Source organism: Blennius ocellaris (assembly GCF_963422515.1).
Source record: "Blennius ocellaris genome assembly, chromosome: 12".
Taxonomy (NCBI): Eukaryota; Metazoa; Chordata; class Actinopteri; order Blenniiformes; family Blenniidae; genus Blennius; species Blennius ocellaris.
In genome coordinates this window covers 24,658,020-24,673,054 of record NC_137661.1, presented here as the reverse complement: position 1 = coordinate 24,673,054, position 15,035 = coordinate 24,658,020, and the positions used below count along the sequence as shown (strand labels likewise).

Below are 15,035 nucleotides of genomic sequence, written 5' to 3'. Positions count from 1 at the left end.
GTATCTGCAGTTTAATATGTTCTGTTTGACTTGTTCGGCCCTCCAGAGGTCACATTAGGTTGGACGTGGCCCCTCAACTAAACTGAGTTTGACACCCCTGGGTTAGAGTGACGGCCTCAGGTCGAGTGACAAACGTGGATCGACAACAATGAGTGAACGTCATGGTGTCGTCGGCGTACGTCAGTGCAGAGATTGAGCGCCGCTCGGCGTTGTCGTCTTGCTGCCCGCAGGTCAAAGTGTGTCTGGACTGTCTGCTGGACTCCCTGAACGGCCTGTCGGAAAGCGGGGACTGCGTGGTCCGGGTAGAGGCCCTCCTCAAAGAGCTGGAGACACTGGAGGAGAAAGCTCGGGTTCGTACGCACGCGCAGATTTTACCATATTTATGCTGATCTGTACGTCAAGCTGTGGACGATATATAAACGACAAGCCAAAGACTTTTTAGAGATTTTTTTGTCTCTCGAAATCCTTGTTTTTCTTACATTCATACATTCTCTTACATAGATTTTTTTCTGCACACGCTCAGTTGATGGACAATAACAAACATGGCGGCCTCCAGAGTGCCGTGACTCCCCAGTCCATATTCTCCCGGGACATGGTAGTTTTATTTTGACAGTCACGGTGTTCTCCCGTTGGTAAGATTACATTCGATAAGATCAGGGGGGCTCAACATGAAAACTACATAAACACATTTTTGAGTAAATAAACCGCTGCCACAGAGCACCATGCAGGATTTAACACACAAGACACTTTTCTATAAATAATCGGTTTACGTATTTCTCACGGTGTCATTATCAGCAGGTTGAACAAATTCACGTATCGGCATCAGTTTCAGGTTAATCGTCGATCGTCGTTTTGCAGTAGACAAGCTTCTCAGTGTTGTTGCAGAAGGTGATTTTGTATTTCCCGTATATATTTTCCTTCCTGCAGCCCAGCGTAGAAAAAGCCCAGCTGCACGCGCTGCACGGTGACCAGCTGATCCAGAGCGACCACTACGCTGTGGACTCCATCCGGCCCAAGTGCGTAGAGCTCCGGCGGGTCTGCGACGACTTCAGCAACAAGACCCAGAAGAAGACGGACGTGTTGTCCAAGTCCCTGCAGATTCACGTCGGCATTGACAAGGTGACGGTTCACAAAGTCCAAACAGGATCCGACTCTTTATTGTCTCCATAGCGTCGGTGCTATTCGTTAGCGCATCATGCATCAGTGTAAACTCATAGCGAGGTTCTCAGCAGTGGGATTTTTCGGAGAGATTTCTGCTGCTGCAAGTCTTCCTCTTGAATCTCTTGTGTTCAAGAGGTTATTTTTTACTCCCCAGATAGATCTCAGTTGGCAGTTTTGCCTCCCTGAGGACTTTTTCTTGCTGAATATTAGGTCTTGCTTTTTTTGTATTTTTGGACGTAGCTTCACCAAATCAGCAGCTCTCTAAGTATCCAGTGACTATTAGGATTACTTTACGGACTTTAGTTCCTCGCGTATTTGTCTGTAGAACACCCTCCCCAAATCAGCCCCCCCCCCCATACTCTTTAAGCAAATATTAGTGGTTGCTTTACGGACTTGGTTCCTCGCGTGTTCTCAAATACCTTCACTAAATCAGCTCCCTCAATATTCATTCTCACTTGTCGTCAGTCTTGTCGTCCGTTACTCACTCACTCCCCCGCTGGGTTGTCCTCGGATCCCGTCAATCCCGCCTCTGAACACCAGTATACGAGAGAAATGACAAGTTTTATTGACAAACTTAAAGTAGGCGTTTACGTTTTCATGAAGCAAGCATGGTACAATCAAAACTGCTTGAAACGGGTTCACGGGCAAGTGAGAGTGGATCTTCTGTGTGAGCAAAGTAGATAGGAATGTTTATGATAAGGAGTTCTCTGGCCGGGCGGCCAAAGACCTTGGAGACATCACAGAGTGGTGCAGTTAATATTTCCTCCCGTGAATACAAAGTATAATAACTTGTGGCCTTCAGCGTTCAACGCAGACTTGCACGAAACAACGATAACTTGCAAAATATTAATTCCCATTTCATTGAGTACCAAAGATTAATGTGAAGCACTAAATTTACCCAACGCAGGTCAACCAGTGGTGCGAGTCTGGCATCTACCTGCTGGCGTCCCAGGCCGTGGACAAGTGTCAGTCGCAGGATGGGGCGGAGTCCGCTCTGACGGACATCGAGCGCTTTCTGGAGTCGGCGCAACATAACCAGCTGACGGAACTGAAGAACCTCCACAACCAATACGAGCTGGTCCTGTCCGAGGACCTCAAGGTAAGACGGCGTCCCGGGGGACGAACGTCTGGACCTTCTGCCCTCGGTGCAACATTTAAAAAAGAAAACGTGATCCCTGTTGCTGCAGAACAACGTCCTGAAGGCGTTGAAGCGACTGGAAGACGTCCAGGAGATGTTTGAGAAGCGACACGTCAGTCTGAAGAGGCTCTCGGCAAAGCAGACGAGGCCCATCCAGCCTGTGGCGCCGCGGCCCGAGTCGTCCCCCAAACGACCCTCGCTGAAGAACCCGCCCAGGACCGCAGGGAACCAGCAGCGTGAGTTTGTAAAGAACCCCCCACCCCCCCCAAAAAAAAATGTAATCTGCTATTACCCAGCTAAACTATTTACATTCTCTCTCCCTTGTAAACTTAGTTACAAATACTGCACTTGTATTTGAATGCTCATCGACAGAGAACCTGCTTACAGCATGAGGATGTTTTTTTTTAAAGTTGTTATTATTTTATTGTGTTTTTTTTCAGCTCTTGCTCGCCGAGCTTCTGATAACTCCAACAAAAGCAAAGAGCAGTCTGACGCTGATCCCAACAAGAAAAAGAACGTACGCAAGACGAAAGCCGGCATCAAGGTACAAAGTGTAAATCACTGGAGTTCTACTTTTAGGACGTCTCGAGTGAAAACGCGTTGTTTTTGCGTTTTTGTTTCAAAGAAGATTCACGTTTACGCGGCAACTTTTTGATAAATGTGAACCCATTTTCACTTAACTATTAAAAAACACTGTAGCGGGCATGTCGGGCCACTAGTGGGTGCTGCTGTTTGTTTTTGTAACGAAACCGCACACACATTAAAAAAAGAAAATACGTTATAAACATTAAAGTTGGGAGAACACAGATATTGTAATGGACAGATGACCAAGTTGAATTATTACAGTGACTGTCAGCTTTTATATTATTTATCTATCTATCTATCTATCTATCTATCTATCTATCTATCTATCTATCTATCTATCTATCTATCTATCTATCTATCTATCTATCTATCTATCTATCTATCTATCTATCTATCTATCTATCTATCTATTTATTTGTTTGTTTATCTATCTATTTCTCTATTTATTTTTCTGTCTGTTTGTTTGTTTATTTGTTTGTCTATCTATTTCTCTATGTATTTATTTATTTACTTACTTACTTACTTACTTACTTACTTACTTACATGTACAAAAACCAGAAAAAGAAACAAACAGAATTTAAAAAAGGCGAACATCCATATAAGTAATCCAGAGATCACACGACGCTCCAATTTTACAATCTGTGCGTTACAAGTTTGAAAAGCGTGGTAGGAAGAATTATAACTTTTTAAATTCTGCCCCTTCACATCTTAAACATTACAACTCACACACAAAAAATAATATTTTATTAATTCACATCAAGGTTGAATCACAGAAGATGAAACATTACTATACAGTTGCAATATATACTTTTTGAAGAAAGCTTCATTATAGGTAGATATACTTTATTGTACGTGGATATATAAGAACTGACTGATCCTTGTCGTGGATTGCGGTGAATAAGTTACTATCTGCAGTTTAGCTTCCCACCAAACAAGAAATTACAACAGTCCTCCTCTGCTACACGAAGAATTTAAGAATTTAAAATAAGGTGTGCTGAAGCGATTAACCAGCAGTTTTAAACCCCGGGGGGGGGGGGGGGGGGGGGGGGGGGGGGGGGGGGGGGAGCCTGCCGTGTCGACGGTTTCCAGGAATATGAGCGTCACCAGACACTGTTTACATTCCCGACGTTGTGATGATGGACGGCCGGACTCGGTGTGTGTTTGTGTGTCACAGATCGAGGTGATGCACGAGGAGAGCCAGGGCGGCTCCACCCACATTGTTGTGACAAATGAGACGGAGGAGAGTCTCTCCAACAGACGCAGGTAAGAGGAGACGTGGTAGAAACCGCTGACCACAGACAGGTGAGCCCGTGAGGCTCCGGCTCGGGTTGCCTGTGCGACGGGCGACGTCTGTTGTTCAGGGGGCGGCTGGGTGGGGCGTGGGAACGGGCACAGTGGACAGGAAGTGCCGTTATTCCTTTGTCGGTGTTTCAATATAAGACACGGAAGAGAGCGAAGGTTTTCATCACGTCATCTTCCATACATATATTTAGCGTCGCACTCCAAATCATTCAATTTAGCCACGAGCTGTTAGCCGCTAACCGCTAAGGGGGACTAGTATAAACGTTGAACCTCATGTGATTTAACAATAAACGTGTATTTTATTTTTAATCTCCGTTAGTAGACAGTTCCACTGTATTTTTTTTTCTTTTTCTTTTTCACTATTGTCATGATTGACACTTCCCGCAGGCCAGTCAACATGCCCAACATCCACACCAGACAAATTTCACATTTACTCTCACGAGAGGAAGTTGCAGTATGAAAAAAGGGCCAGAACAACCTCTGTTTGATTTTTTTTTTTTTTCTACTAATACATTTTAAGACTCAAAAAGGATTATTCCCATTTGCATTTTACATAATGTTCAACAGGGGGGAACCCTCCCACACGATTGCCCGAAATAAACAACGTAGCAGTGAGTTGGATTGGCCATCAGGCGGTTTGGAAATTCGAGTTATCTGGTATAATTTCCTCGGGACTGAACATTTATGACCTTGTTATATGGCAAAGCGTGAGGAAAGATTAGAGTCAACAATGATGCACATTTCAGGTTTAATTGAAAACAAAAATTAAAGTATCAGGTAAAACTAAACATGTATTTGCAATGACAAACATTTGTTTTATCTTCTATACTCGCATCACTCAAGTGAGGATCCTGGTTCGCCTGAAATGCAAAACCTTTTTGAAACAGAAGCGCAAAAACTTGAAACGTTGTGTAATCGTGTACAAAAAAAAGAATCAACACTTGTCATATGACAGTGGTTTCACTATGCAATAGTTTTGGGCACGTTCAGTCTTTTTTTTGTATAAAAGTATTGACGATTTGCATCAGAGACCATGAACACACCAAAATGCGAATTTTACAAAAGAAGATCCGAAGTTTGTTCGTCATCTTGTCTTCCCAACCCTCAATCCATTGACAGCATTGACAGATGTAAGTTTAAAACTTTATCCAAACACGTAAAAAATCACCAGAGGATTGAAATTATGTCATTTGCTTGGGTAAAATTGGAATACGACACATAGAAGAAAAAAAAAAGACACCTTAGACGTTGGAGGCGGGGCCGAGGCCGTCCGGGAGGCGACAGCTAAACAATAGCCAGAATGTCGGGTCATGTGGACACAAAGGGAAGAAAAAAAGCCCCCAACCTGACACGGGAGGTTAAGCACAATGAAAGCTGATCTCTGAGCAGCATGTGTTCACCTAACACAGTAATATGTTAGCTGGCACATGGGTGGGGCGTCTTCATTATTCCCCGCCCACTGGCTGGAGGATCGAGTGTCGTCCCAACTCGGTCGGTTACCGTCCAAACCAGTTAGTTGACTGTTTTTTTTCAAAGAATGAAATGCCAAAAGGTCACCTCAAATGTTTTTTGTCCAGTTTTGATGCACAAAATATTTGTCCGACGACGAATCATCATCTGGCTGGACGTTCTTGGCCAAAGAGCATTCATGTAAAAGCGGCTCTGCAGGAATACGTGTTCCGGGGATTTGGCAGACACAGCAGCGTCACCCTGACAGCAAAGCAATACAGATTACCCAGAAAGCCCCCGGGGCCGCCGCGCCCCGAGCGGCCCATCGCTTCCCGCCAGAGCGAGCGCACGTCGGTCGCGTGGCCGTGCGATGTGATCATGCGGTCGTAGATGCACGGGTGGTACGGGGCCTTGCCCTCCCCTGAGAAGTACGCGTGCTCCCGGGGCGAGAGCCCCATGGCCTTGGCACACATTCCCATGAAGACGTCGTCGATGTACACGGAGGAGTTCAGCAGCAGCGTGGCCTCGTAGATCTTCGCCGCCACGTCGCCCGACACCACGTACCCGGCGCCGGCCGTGTAGTCCGGATAGGAGGGCCAGGGGTACAGGTCGTAAGGGACGTGGTACTTGCTGTTTGTGCGGCGAACCGGAGGGGCACCCCTGTGCACATGCCCCACCCACAGATTCCGGGACCCGGACTCGGTGCGCAGCGTTTCCAGCAGGTACCGCACCAGGTTCGGCATGTGAACGAAGACGTCGTCGTCGGCAGACATGAGGAAGCGAGCCCGGGGGCAGTACGTCTGGCTCCAGTGGAACTGCAGCATGAGTTTGGTGGTCAGGTTGTGGAAGGTGTCCACAAAGTTCTGCTGGATCAGGTCCCCGTGGACGTGGTCCTCCCGCAGCAGCGCCCGCTGCACCCCGGGTCGCCGCCCGGCGTCCGGGTGGACGCCGACGGCGAAGGCCAGCCTGACGATGACGCCCAGTTCCGAGGAGACGAAGCTCTCGTGGCCCCACGTGTCCCGGATCGCCTGGCGCCGCTCGAAGTTCTCCGGGGACGACTTCACGAACAGGAGCAGGAGGACGTCGTCCCGGCCCTCCCCGTCTCCGGCCGCGCACTTCCGGGGATGGTTGATGAGGTACGGGTAGGTTGCGACCGATCGGTTCCACCGACCCTTGCCGGAGTGACGGCCGAAAGAGCCGAGGAAGTCGTAGCTGTTGACCAGGTAGCGGTACGAGTAGGATCTCACGTGGCTGACCACGTGGTGCTCCAGCGGCTCCCAGCAGACCATCAGCACGCACAGCAGGAGGCCCGTGGTCAGCAGCCGCACGCACTGGCACTTGTGGATACGGCGGAAGTTCACGAACATTGCGGCTCCCGCTTATTTGCGCCGGCCTCTCCTCGCCGGCAGCATGCGTCTCCTCCGGGGGAAGCAGCCGCTACCTCATGACGATCCGGTCAAGAGTCCAACCAAGCAAGAGTCGACATGAGTCCTTACGCCCCCTTTCCCTCGGGACCCCCTTGCCTCCTCAGGCCCTGTGTCCCACAGTCAACAGACAACATGACACCTGAAAGTAGAAGAGTGAAACATCCGGGTTCAGAAGCACAAAGACTAAAAATCACCAACAACTTAAGACTTCATTGGAATTCGGAATTCATCAAAAAAGGGAATACCATGAACAATATTCTCGTGTGTTTTAACTGACTAGAAATATAATAGGAACAACGCTGGCGAGCCATCGGGTCAAGATTGACAACATATTGTCATTTTCCTGAAATTTGATATTGAAACGTTAAACGTTAAAAATTAACGGCGTGTTCATGTTACCGGCACCTGGAATCATAATAAAGAATTTACAGACTGGAGGGGAGTTGGGTCATTTGACAGGGGGAAAAAAAACAAAACACTGAAAAGGTGGTGAATCACGCAGGTTTGCTTTAGCGAACTGAGCTCACGGTATGTATGCAAAAAATAAATTCACCACAGTTTTTATCGGCACGTCATCTGAGCCTCATGTTATTCAACGGTGTGTGTGTGTGTGTGTGTGTGTGTGTGTGTGTGTGTGTGTGCGTGCGTGCGTGCGTGCGTGCGTGCGTGCGTGCGTGCGTGCGTCCGTGTAAACGAGGTAAATGCACTTTACTCGTCATACACAGTTAAAAAACTAGAGTCCATACCTTCATCCTCCACACGTAGAAAACTGTTTCCACACAGAAATGTGATGGGAGAATAGTCGGAAAAGATTATCTCCAGTGACACACACACACACACACACACACACACACACACACACACACACACACACACACACACACACACACGGTTCCTGCGGTGCAAACGGTGCGTAAAAACGTGCCGGCTGCGGATCGTATAAAAGGATCCCGAGAGCGAAAACCAGACGGAGGCTCTTCAAACACAAAGTTCCCAAAGCCCCGGCGTAGTTGGGATTTTTATTTTTTTTTTTTTACCGCGTGTCTTTTCTGCGTGCGCAACAGCTTTGGAGCTTTAGCGAAAGACACGTCGACATATTCCTGAACGTTTTGATGTGCTTTTTGTGTCCCTGCGTCCAAGTAGTTACTATTTAAAATGGCAAAAAATTTTTTTTTTAATAATAATAATAAAACAGCCACCTAGGATAGTAATCTGTTCATTAGACTTTATGGATTTAATCTCGTATTGGTACGCTGTATCGCCAAGTAGCTACAGCTTAGAGGTTGTACTTGTACCCGTTCAAACAACGTTCTAAACAATCACATTTATATAAAATTACTTATGAGGCGTATTGTACGGACTCCAGGTGTCAGTGGCTTTAAGTTAAAACAGGGAAGACACTTGCGATAACAGAAAACCAGTGATTGACTCCTCACACTACCTGCAGTGTTAGAGCGGTACTGTGTACTCGGTGTACTCTGATGTGATTGGTTGAAGCACCTCATCGCCCCTGTCTGGACCGTCAACACAAACAGTTGCTCCGTTATGCCTCACAAGTACACGACGAAACTGTGGCTGCCTTCACGAGCTGTGCAAAGCAGCAAATTACATTATGGTCACATGTGTTCGCCGGCTCTTAAAGGGAAAGTACGGGGTCATCCGGTTTGCTCTCCTGAAAGGTCACCTCCTCCCAGCTCTTTTCTCTCTCCTTCGTAAATATTTGCATTCTCAGATAATTTTTTCGATTCAGTTGATTCTTTTGGCGTTGACGAAATCTGCGCTCTACCGAGTTCCCCTTCTAGTTAAGTAATTATTGAGCTCCTTGAGCAACAGAAAAATGGACAAAACCATGGAAACCTGTCAAACGCTGCTACTGCGCGTGAGCATTAAAAGGCTGAATCTCTCAGAATTTTCCTTATTTGACAGGAAAAATAGCCGACAAGGTTTGAACTTCACTTTTCTGTCTTATAATTGTTGTACAAACGACACAAAAACATCCCGTCAACCCCGCAGAGGATGTGACTCAAACAAAACACAATGGAGTCGTTTTGGCTCAGCAGAGCCCCCGAGCCACCAGAAGTCGCTGACGTCGGCACTCCTGCTGACACACAACAAGCTGAGCACACATTTCCACGTTCTGCCCGGACCCCCGGGTCATCTGGGCCGCGGATCGCCGTGCCGTGGTCTTGTGACTGAGCAAGAACTGTGAGCAACGTGGACCAACTGTGTGTTTTAGAAGTCAGCAGTACAATTTAATGTGTCATCAAACGGGGAGAATGCGGACGTTCTAGTGGACAGACGACCAAGTTCGATTGTCGTTACGGCGACTGTCAAATATAAAACTACCAAGTCCTGGAAGTCATGACACGACGGAGGACGCCATAGATTCTGAGTCCTGGTTTCGTTACAGAAACAACCAACAGCACCCACTAGTGGCTCTACATGCCAACAACATAGTTTTCAGCATTTTTTTTTTTCTTTCCTTGAAACATTGCCGTGTAAACGCAAACGCAAAAAAAACATGCGTTTCCATTTTAAAGAATGTTATGTAAACCGGGCCTCACTCTCAAGTCGGACTTCTAGTCCAGAATATACGGTAAATCCTCAGTCCGTGCAGATTCTTTTTTTTTTTTTTTTTTAAAGGCAGCTTCTTGTTCTTGGTTTCACATTTCACAAAAACTCTGGATTTATTCTTATTACACTCTGATAAAACTTATATATATATAAGTTTTATCAGAGTGTAATAAGACTCAGAGTGTAATAAGAATAAATCCAGAGTTTTTGTGAAATGTGAAACCAAGAACAAGAAGCTATATATATATATATATATATATATATATATATATATATATATATATATATATATATATATATATATATATATATATATATATATATATATATACACATGATATTTACACATTATATTTAATTTAGTTTATTTAGTTTATTTCGGGTGTGAATGTGAGCACACATAAAACATTTAAAACATAAAACATTTAAAACAATAACAACAAAATTACACATAAAAACACACAAAACAAATTACCAAAAAAAAATCCCAAAAGTAAGTAGTTATATATATATTATATAATAATAATAATCGTCATAATCATAGTAATAATGTTAATGGCAATAAAATCAACAACAACAATATTCTTTATTATTATTAATAATAATATTATTATTAATAACAACAACAGCATTATTTTATTATTATATTATTAATAAAATAATTTGAATTATTAGGAATAATAATAATTCTAATATACTACATACTTAATATGTGGTGAATCAGTTGACAAATCTGCATGCGAAAAAAAGCAAAGATATCTTGTCCATCCATCCATCCATCCATCCATCCATCCATCCATCCCACACTGCAGCTTGTTCTTCCATTGCAGAGATCCGATGAGGACGAGTGATTCTCTGCTGATGAGTTCAGTCCAGCTCCTTCTGTAGATGATCCAGTTGTTCTTTCTCACTGAATAATTTCTCACTTTCTCCTTGGATCCGGACGCTTTTTCTCCCACAGACTCTTTTCATGCCATCAACAACTACATTTTTTCTCTTCTTGTCCCGCTGACAGTCCAAGTTTTGTGTGAAGAGTCAACTGTCATCTGCACTGATGTTTTTAAGTCAGAGAAATATCTTAGCTCGTCCAACACTTCCCATTGGGTCCATTCGTACCAATTAACAGGCGTTTCAGGTGGCGTGGTCGGACACGGACTGTTTACGTCTGACTTGTAAAATCACAAGCAGACGCCATTTTTTTTCCCTCTCGTAAAACGCCAACTGCTTTGGTTTGCTTTGTTTGTTCACCACCACCACCTCATGACCCAGAAGTCATCTACGTCATATCCTCTCACCCGTTAGAAGGATCATTTTCAAGCGAAACGAGACCCAGAATTCCATAGTGACCAGAGCTCGCTTGTTCAAAACGTTTTTTTTCCCTGAAGAGAACTCTGGTCCGGATCAAACAAGGGGATGGGAGTCCACCCTGTTCTCTGTAGAATCACTAGAGGGACTTTTAGACTGAATTTCAGGACTGAGGCTGCATTTGAGGAAGTTCACTTTGAATAACTTTGTTGTTGGATTTCCTGACACCAAGGTTGACAAACATGTCTGACATGGTTCCTTTATGCAAAGCGGGTCAGTATTGTGGTGTGTGTGGAACTCTGTTTCCAAGGTTTCACTCCTGAGTCTGTCTGATGCAAAACGGAAGCAGAAATTTTGAGTTTCACTGAGGATTGATTTGATCTTCGTTATATTCAAGAAATAGCTCACGGACGCTTTCCCAAGTAACAAGCGATGCTTAAATTCCAATTCCTGAATAAATAATCAGTAACTGTAATCGACAACAACAACAAGACAGTGAAAGGCAAAAGGAAGCAGGCGTGGTTTTGATCATGTCAGAGTAAAAGAATTTGTGTCGAAAAACCGGAATGAGTGATATTTTTCGTTCTGCCAAAATGCGAATGAGCTTTTTTGACGATGACGAGGTGACCTCGTGAACTCGGTTCACATTTTTGCTGATAGACGATCATGTTGACCCGAGAAAGAACCTGAACACTGAGCCACCGCATCGCGTTGCGTATTCCTGATAGTACTGTGTACTGTTTGATAACCGAGCCTTGTCCGTCCACATCACCCTGCTAAATACCCGTCAGGGGACACACACGCACACACACACACACACACACACACACACACACACACACACACACACACACACACACACACACACACACACACACACACACACACACACACACACACACACACACACACACACACACACACGGACACACACACGGACAGACTTGGCTTACCTTACTGCAGCTCTTAGTCCTCTTGGCTCAGCATTTATCTTCCTGGGACACTTTCTCCGCTTCGCTCTATCCAGCTGCTTCTCTTCTGTCTTTTTTTTTTCTTTCTTTCTTTCTTTCTTTCTTTCTTTCTTTCTTTCTTTCTTTCTTCACCTTCTTTTGTCACTTTCACTTTGTCGGACTTCTTTCCCCTCCTCTGACCTCCTCCTCCTCTCTCCACTTGTAGCTCCTCTTTGAATGGCTGAGGATGTCTGCTCCGACCGACCGTGTGTGTGTGTGTGTGTGCGTGCGTGCGTGCGTGTGTGTGTGTGATGGCGTTGTGTTCGGGGGGAGTTATGGGAGTGGGGTAGGAGTGTATCGTGAAGTGGGAGGAACTCGGTAGAAATAGGTGTTAAATAACGTGCAGAAAGCCTGAGAACAGTCCCGACAGGCTCTCCTGCCACAGGTACACTACAAATTTTACTGCAAATTCGTGAAAAAACAGGTTTTTTTAATATATTTGTAACAAACTACATGCCACTGATCTATGAATCAGGATTATTTACCTCTGAAAGTTTTGCAATCAGCCATGTCAGAGCTCTTCAGTGAAACATAACGCAGTAGAGGGTTAATTCTCCAGAGTTGTGAAGGAGTGAAGGAACCCGCTGAGCAAAACGGGGTGAATGAACTTTTTTTTTTTTTTTTTTTTTGACGTCTTTCTTGGTATTCACGTCTTGTCTGGACGTCTAAAAAAAAAAAAAAAAAAAAAGAGAGGTCATCAGTCTTACAGAGGACACACACAGGCTGTCAATTTGGCATTACCATTTGCATGCATGTTTTAGGAATGTGGGAGGAAACCAGAGAACCCTGAGGAAACACATGCGCACACAAGTAAATTCCACAAACCCCCCTCAAGATGGATTTGGACTCGCGACCCTCCTGTCTGTAAAGTGAGAGCGTTTGCAATTGATGTTGCTGATGAAACATTTACTCGGGTACATAGTTGTATTCACAAGATAAAAGGGTGTCAAAGTGGCGAGTTTCTTAAAAAATTCAATGCCTGGTGACCAAAGCAGTAAATGGTCATAACTCAGAAGTTAAGTTTCATCTACTTTCCTCAATATTCTACTGATAAATCAATAAATACATGCAGTTAGACTTAACAGACAGCTTGTGACTTGTCTCTTTCAACTGATTCTGGGTGTCTTAGATGTCCATCATTCTATTTTTATTTGTCAACTGGTTGTCATATAGACGTGCAGATTACGGTCTGGACGTCTATGGACATTCTAAGTGGGGCATTTTATTTATTATATTTTTCTAATTGCACTGTATTAACCCCCAGAGAATATAGACTGGGAGTCATGACACTCTGGATCTCCTCCATGAACTGCCTGTCTTGGGACATTTTCTTTCTTTTTTTTTAATTTAGAAACGGTTGGCCGGTAATGTCTCAAAATCTAATCGACTGGTTCTTGGAAGATGAAAAATCATCCTTGAAATTTTTATGCAATTTGGGTGAGAAGTTTTTGCACATACATACATACATACATACATACATGCAAAAACATTGTAAGAAGCCTCATGGATGTTTGTCGCTGCACAAACTGTGCCTGTGTTTTAACTGTATGTTGTTAAAGTTAATGGATTCCTCTGGAAGTTACCGACTCGCTCACATGACCGCCGTGGCCCCGGACACTCTTGACGAGCAGCAAACCTAATTACGTCCAGCAGTCATGTGTCAGGTTGTACGGATCAGCGTCGGCACTAACGAAGAGGCCGGGACGGATTCTCTGCACATTCTTGGCGAGAACGAGGTCAACGTTTCACTTACGGGCGACGTTACTTTGCAGCCGTTGCGTCGATCTGTCGCCGAAACAGGAGGGACGTGAGAAGAGGGTTTTTTAATTCTACTGAACACCAGGAGTGGGAAAAAAATCCACAATTACAACATAAGAAGTTAAAAAACAAACAAACAATCAAACAATGAAGAGACACAAAATGTCCACATTGATTGTTGCTCCGGCGACAAAATAACCACACAGTTGCTCAGGAAACATTACAGTGAGTGTGTGTGTGTGTGTGTGTAATACTGGTTCGGGCAGTTCAGCCTTTGTGTTCACGAACATGTGGCTCATAATTGGCGCCTCACTAGTAGATTCAGTTACTCCTGAATAACGAGGTTCCCCCTTGTGAAGTGAAACGTGATGTCACTTCCTGTCCCTCTGCTGTGCGCGGCTCTCCACTTCTTTTCACTCGTGGTTAGGGAAGGGAACCGGATTCGGTACTTTTATAGGCACCACGCCGAAACCTGTCTCTACTACACGTAAAATCAGACGGTACCTAAGCACATTGTTGTGGCTATGGAGGAGTGGAAGAGTTGGCGTTTTTCCCAGCCGGACATGAACGCAACATTGCGCACATGAGAGTAATAGGCAAAAAAGGCTCAAGGTAGTTATCCTGAGTTCTCCTCATGCCACCTCTTCACATCCAGCCCGGCCCCTCGTTACCGGGGAACAAACAGCAAATCAAACATGTCGGGAGCAGGAGCGGCTAAACTGACGCGCGCTTCGATTTTGCAGACACATCATGACCGAGCTGATCGAGACGGAGCGGCTGTACGTGGAGGAGCTGCAGAGCATCATGGAGGTACGGTCGTCTCCACTCTTTTTTTCCCCCCCAACTTCGCCAATGAGAGTTGGTTGAGAAGGTTAGGATTTTTCATCTGCAAGTAGTTACTTATTTATTTATTTATTGGTTTGTATGTATGGATTTTACCTCCTTTTCGCAAAGCCTACTTACCTAAATTGCCGAAAAATTTCAGGGATGATTTGTCATCGTCCAAGCGAGCGTCGATATGAGCGAACGGCTAGCAAAGGTCTGCGCTCTACCGAGTGTAGCTCTAGTTCTCTGTGAACCGGAAAAGTTGTTCTATGGAGAAATGGCGGTGGTGCTAAAGTCTTTAGCATGTAGCATTTAGCACCGCTCGGCGTTGCAATCCTCCTGCTCCGCTGAGCAGCGACACTTTTCCCACTTGAGCCGTCGTCATGGAAACGGAGCCTTAGAACTCGACTGCAACAGACCCGAGGCTGTAGGACGCCGTCGGCCCGCTAAAGTCTCCAAACTGGGACAAGACGAGGACAGGTTTTTCCAGCTTTCACTCCT

At 45.0% G+C, this 15,035-nt stretch overlaps 2 protein-coding genes across 5 annotated transcripts in view; one reads left to right on the top strand and one right to left on the bottom strand.

Annotated features, from left to right (window-relative positions):
• Window positions 1–15,035, top strand: part of mcf2l2 (MCF.2 cell line derived transforming sequence-like 2) — a 50,141-nt gene that overhangs the window by 16,583 nt on the left and 18,523 nt on the right. For all 4 annotated transcript variants that reach the window (XM_080505748.1, XM_080505747.1, XM_080505749.1 and 1 more), the window contains exons 10-16: window positions 231–350; window positions 928–1,119; window positions 2,069–2,260; window positions 2,349–2,535; window positions 2,740–2,843; window positions 4,059–4,147; window positions 14,453–14,519. In XM_080505748.1, coding sequence (XP_080361874.1) covers window positions 231–350; window positions 928–1,119; window positions 2,069–2,260; window positions 2,349–2,535; window positions 2,740–2,843; window positions 4,059–4,147; window positions 14,453–14,519 — 951 coding nt within the window. The remainder of the gene's footprint in view (window positions 1–230; window positions 351–927; window positions 1,120–2,068; window positions 2,261–2,348; window positions 2,536–2,739; window positions 2,844–4,058; window positions 4,148–14,452; window positions 14,520–15,035) is intronic.
• On the bottom strand, window positions 5,833–11,994 carry LOC308137173 (lactosylceramide 1,3-N-acetyl-beta-D-glucosaminyltransferase A-like; the record flags this gene model as incomplete). The annotated part of the gene is made up of 2 exons (XM_080505750.1): window positions 11,895–11,994; window positions 5,833–7,201 (listed from the first exon to the last, which is right to left on the bottom strand). Exon 2 carries the CDS (start codon window positions 7,000–7,002, stop codon window positions 5,833–5,835), a length of 1,170 nt encoding a protein of 389 aa, XP_080361876.1. The 5' UTR covers window positions 7,003–7,201; window positions 11,895–11,994.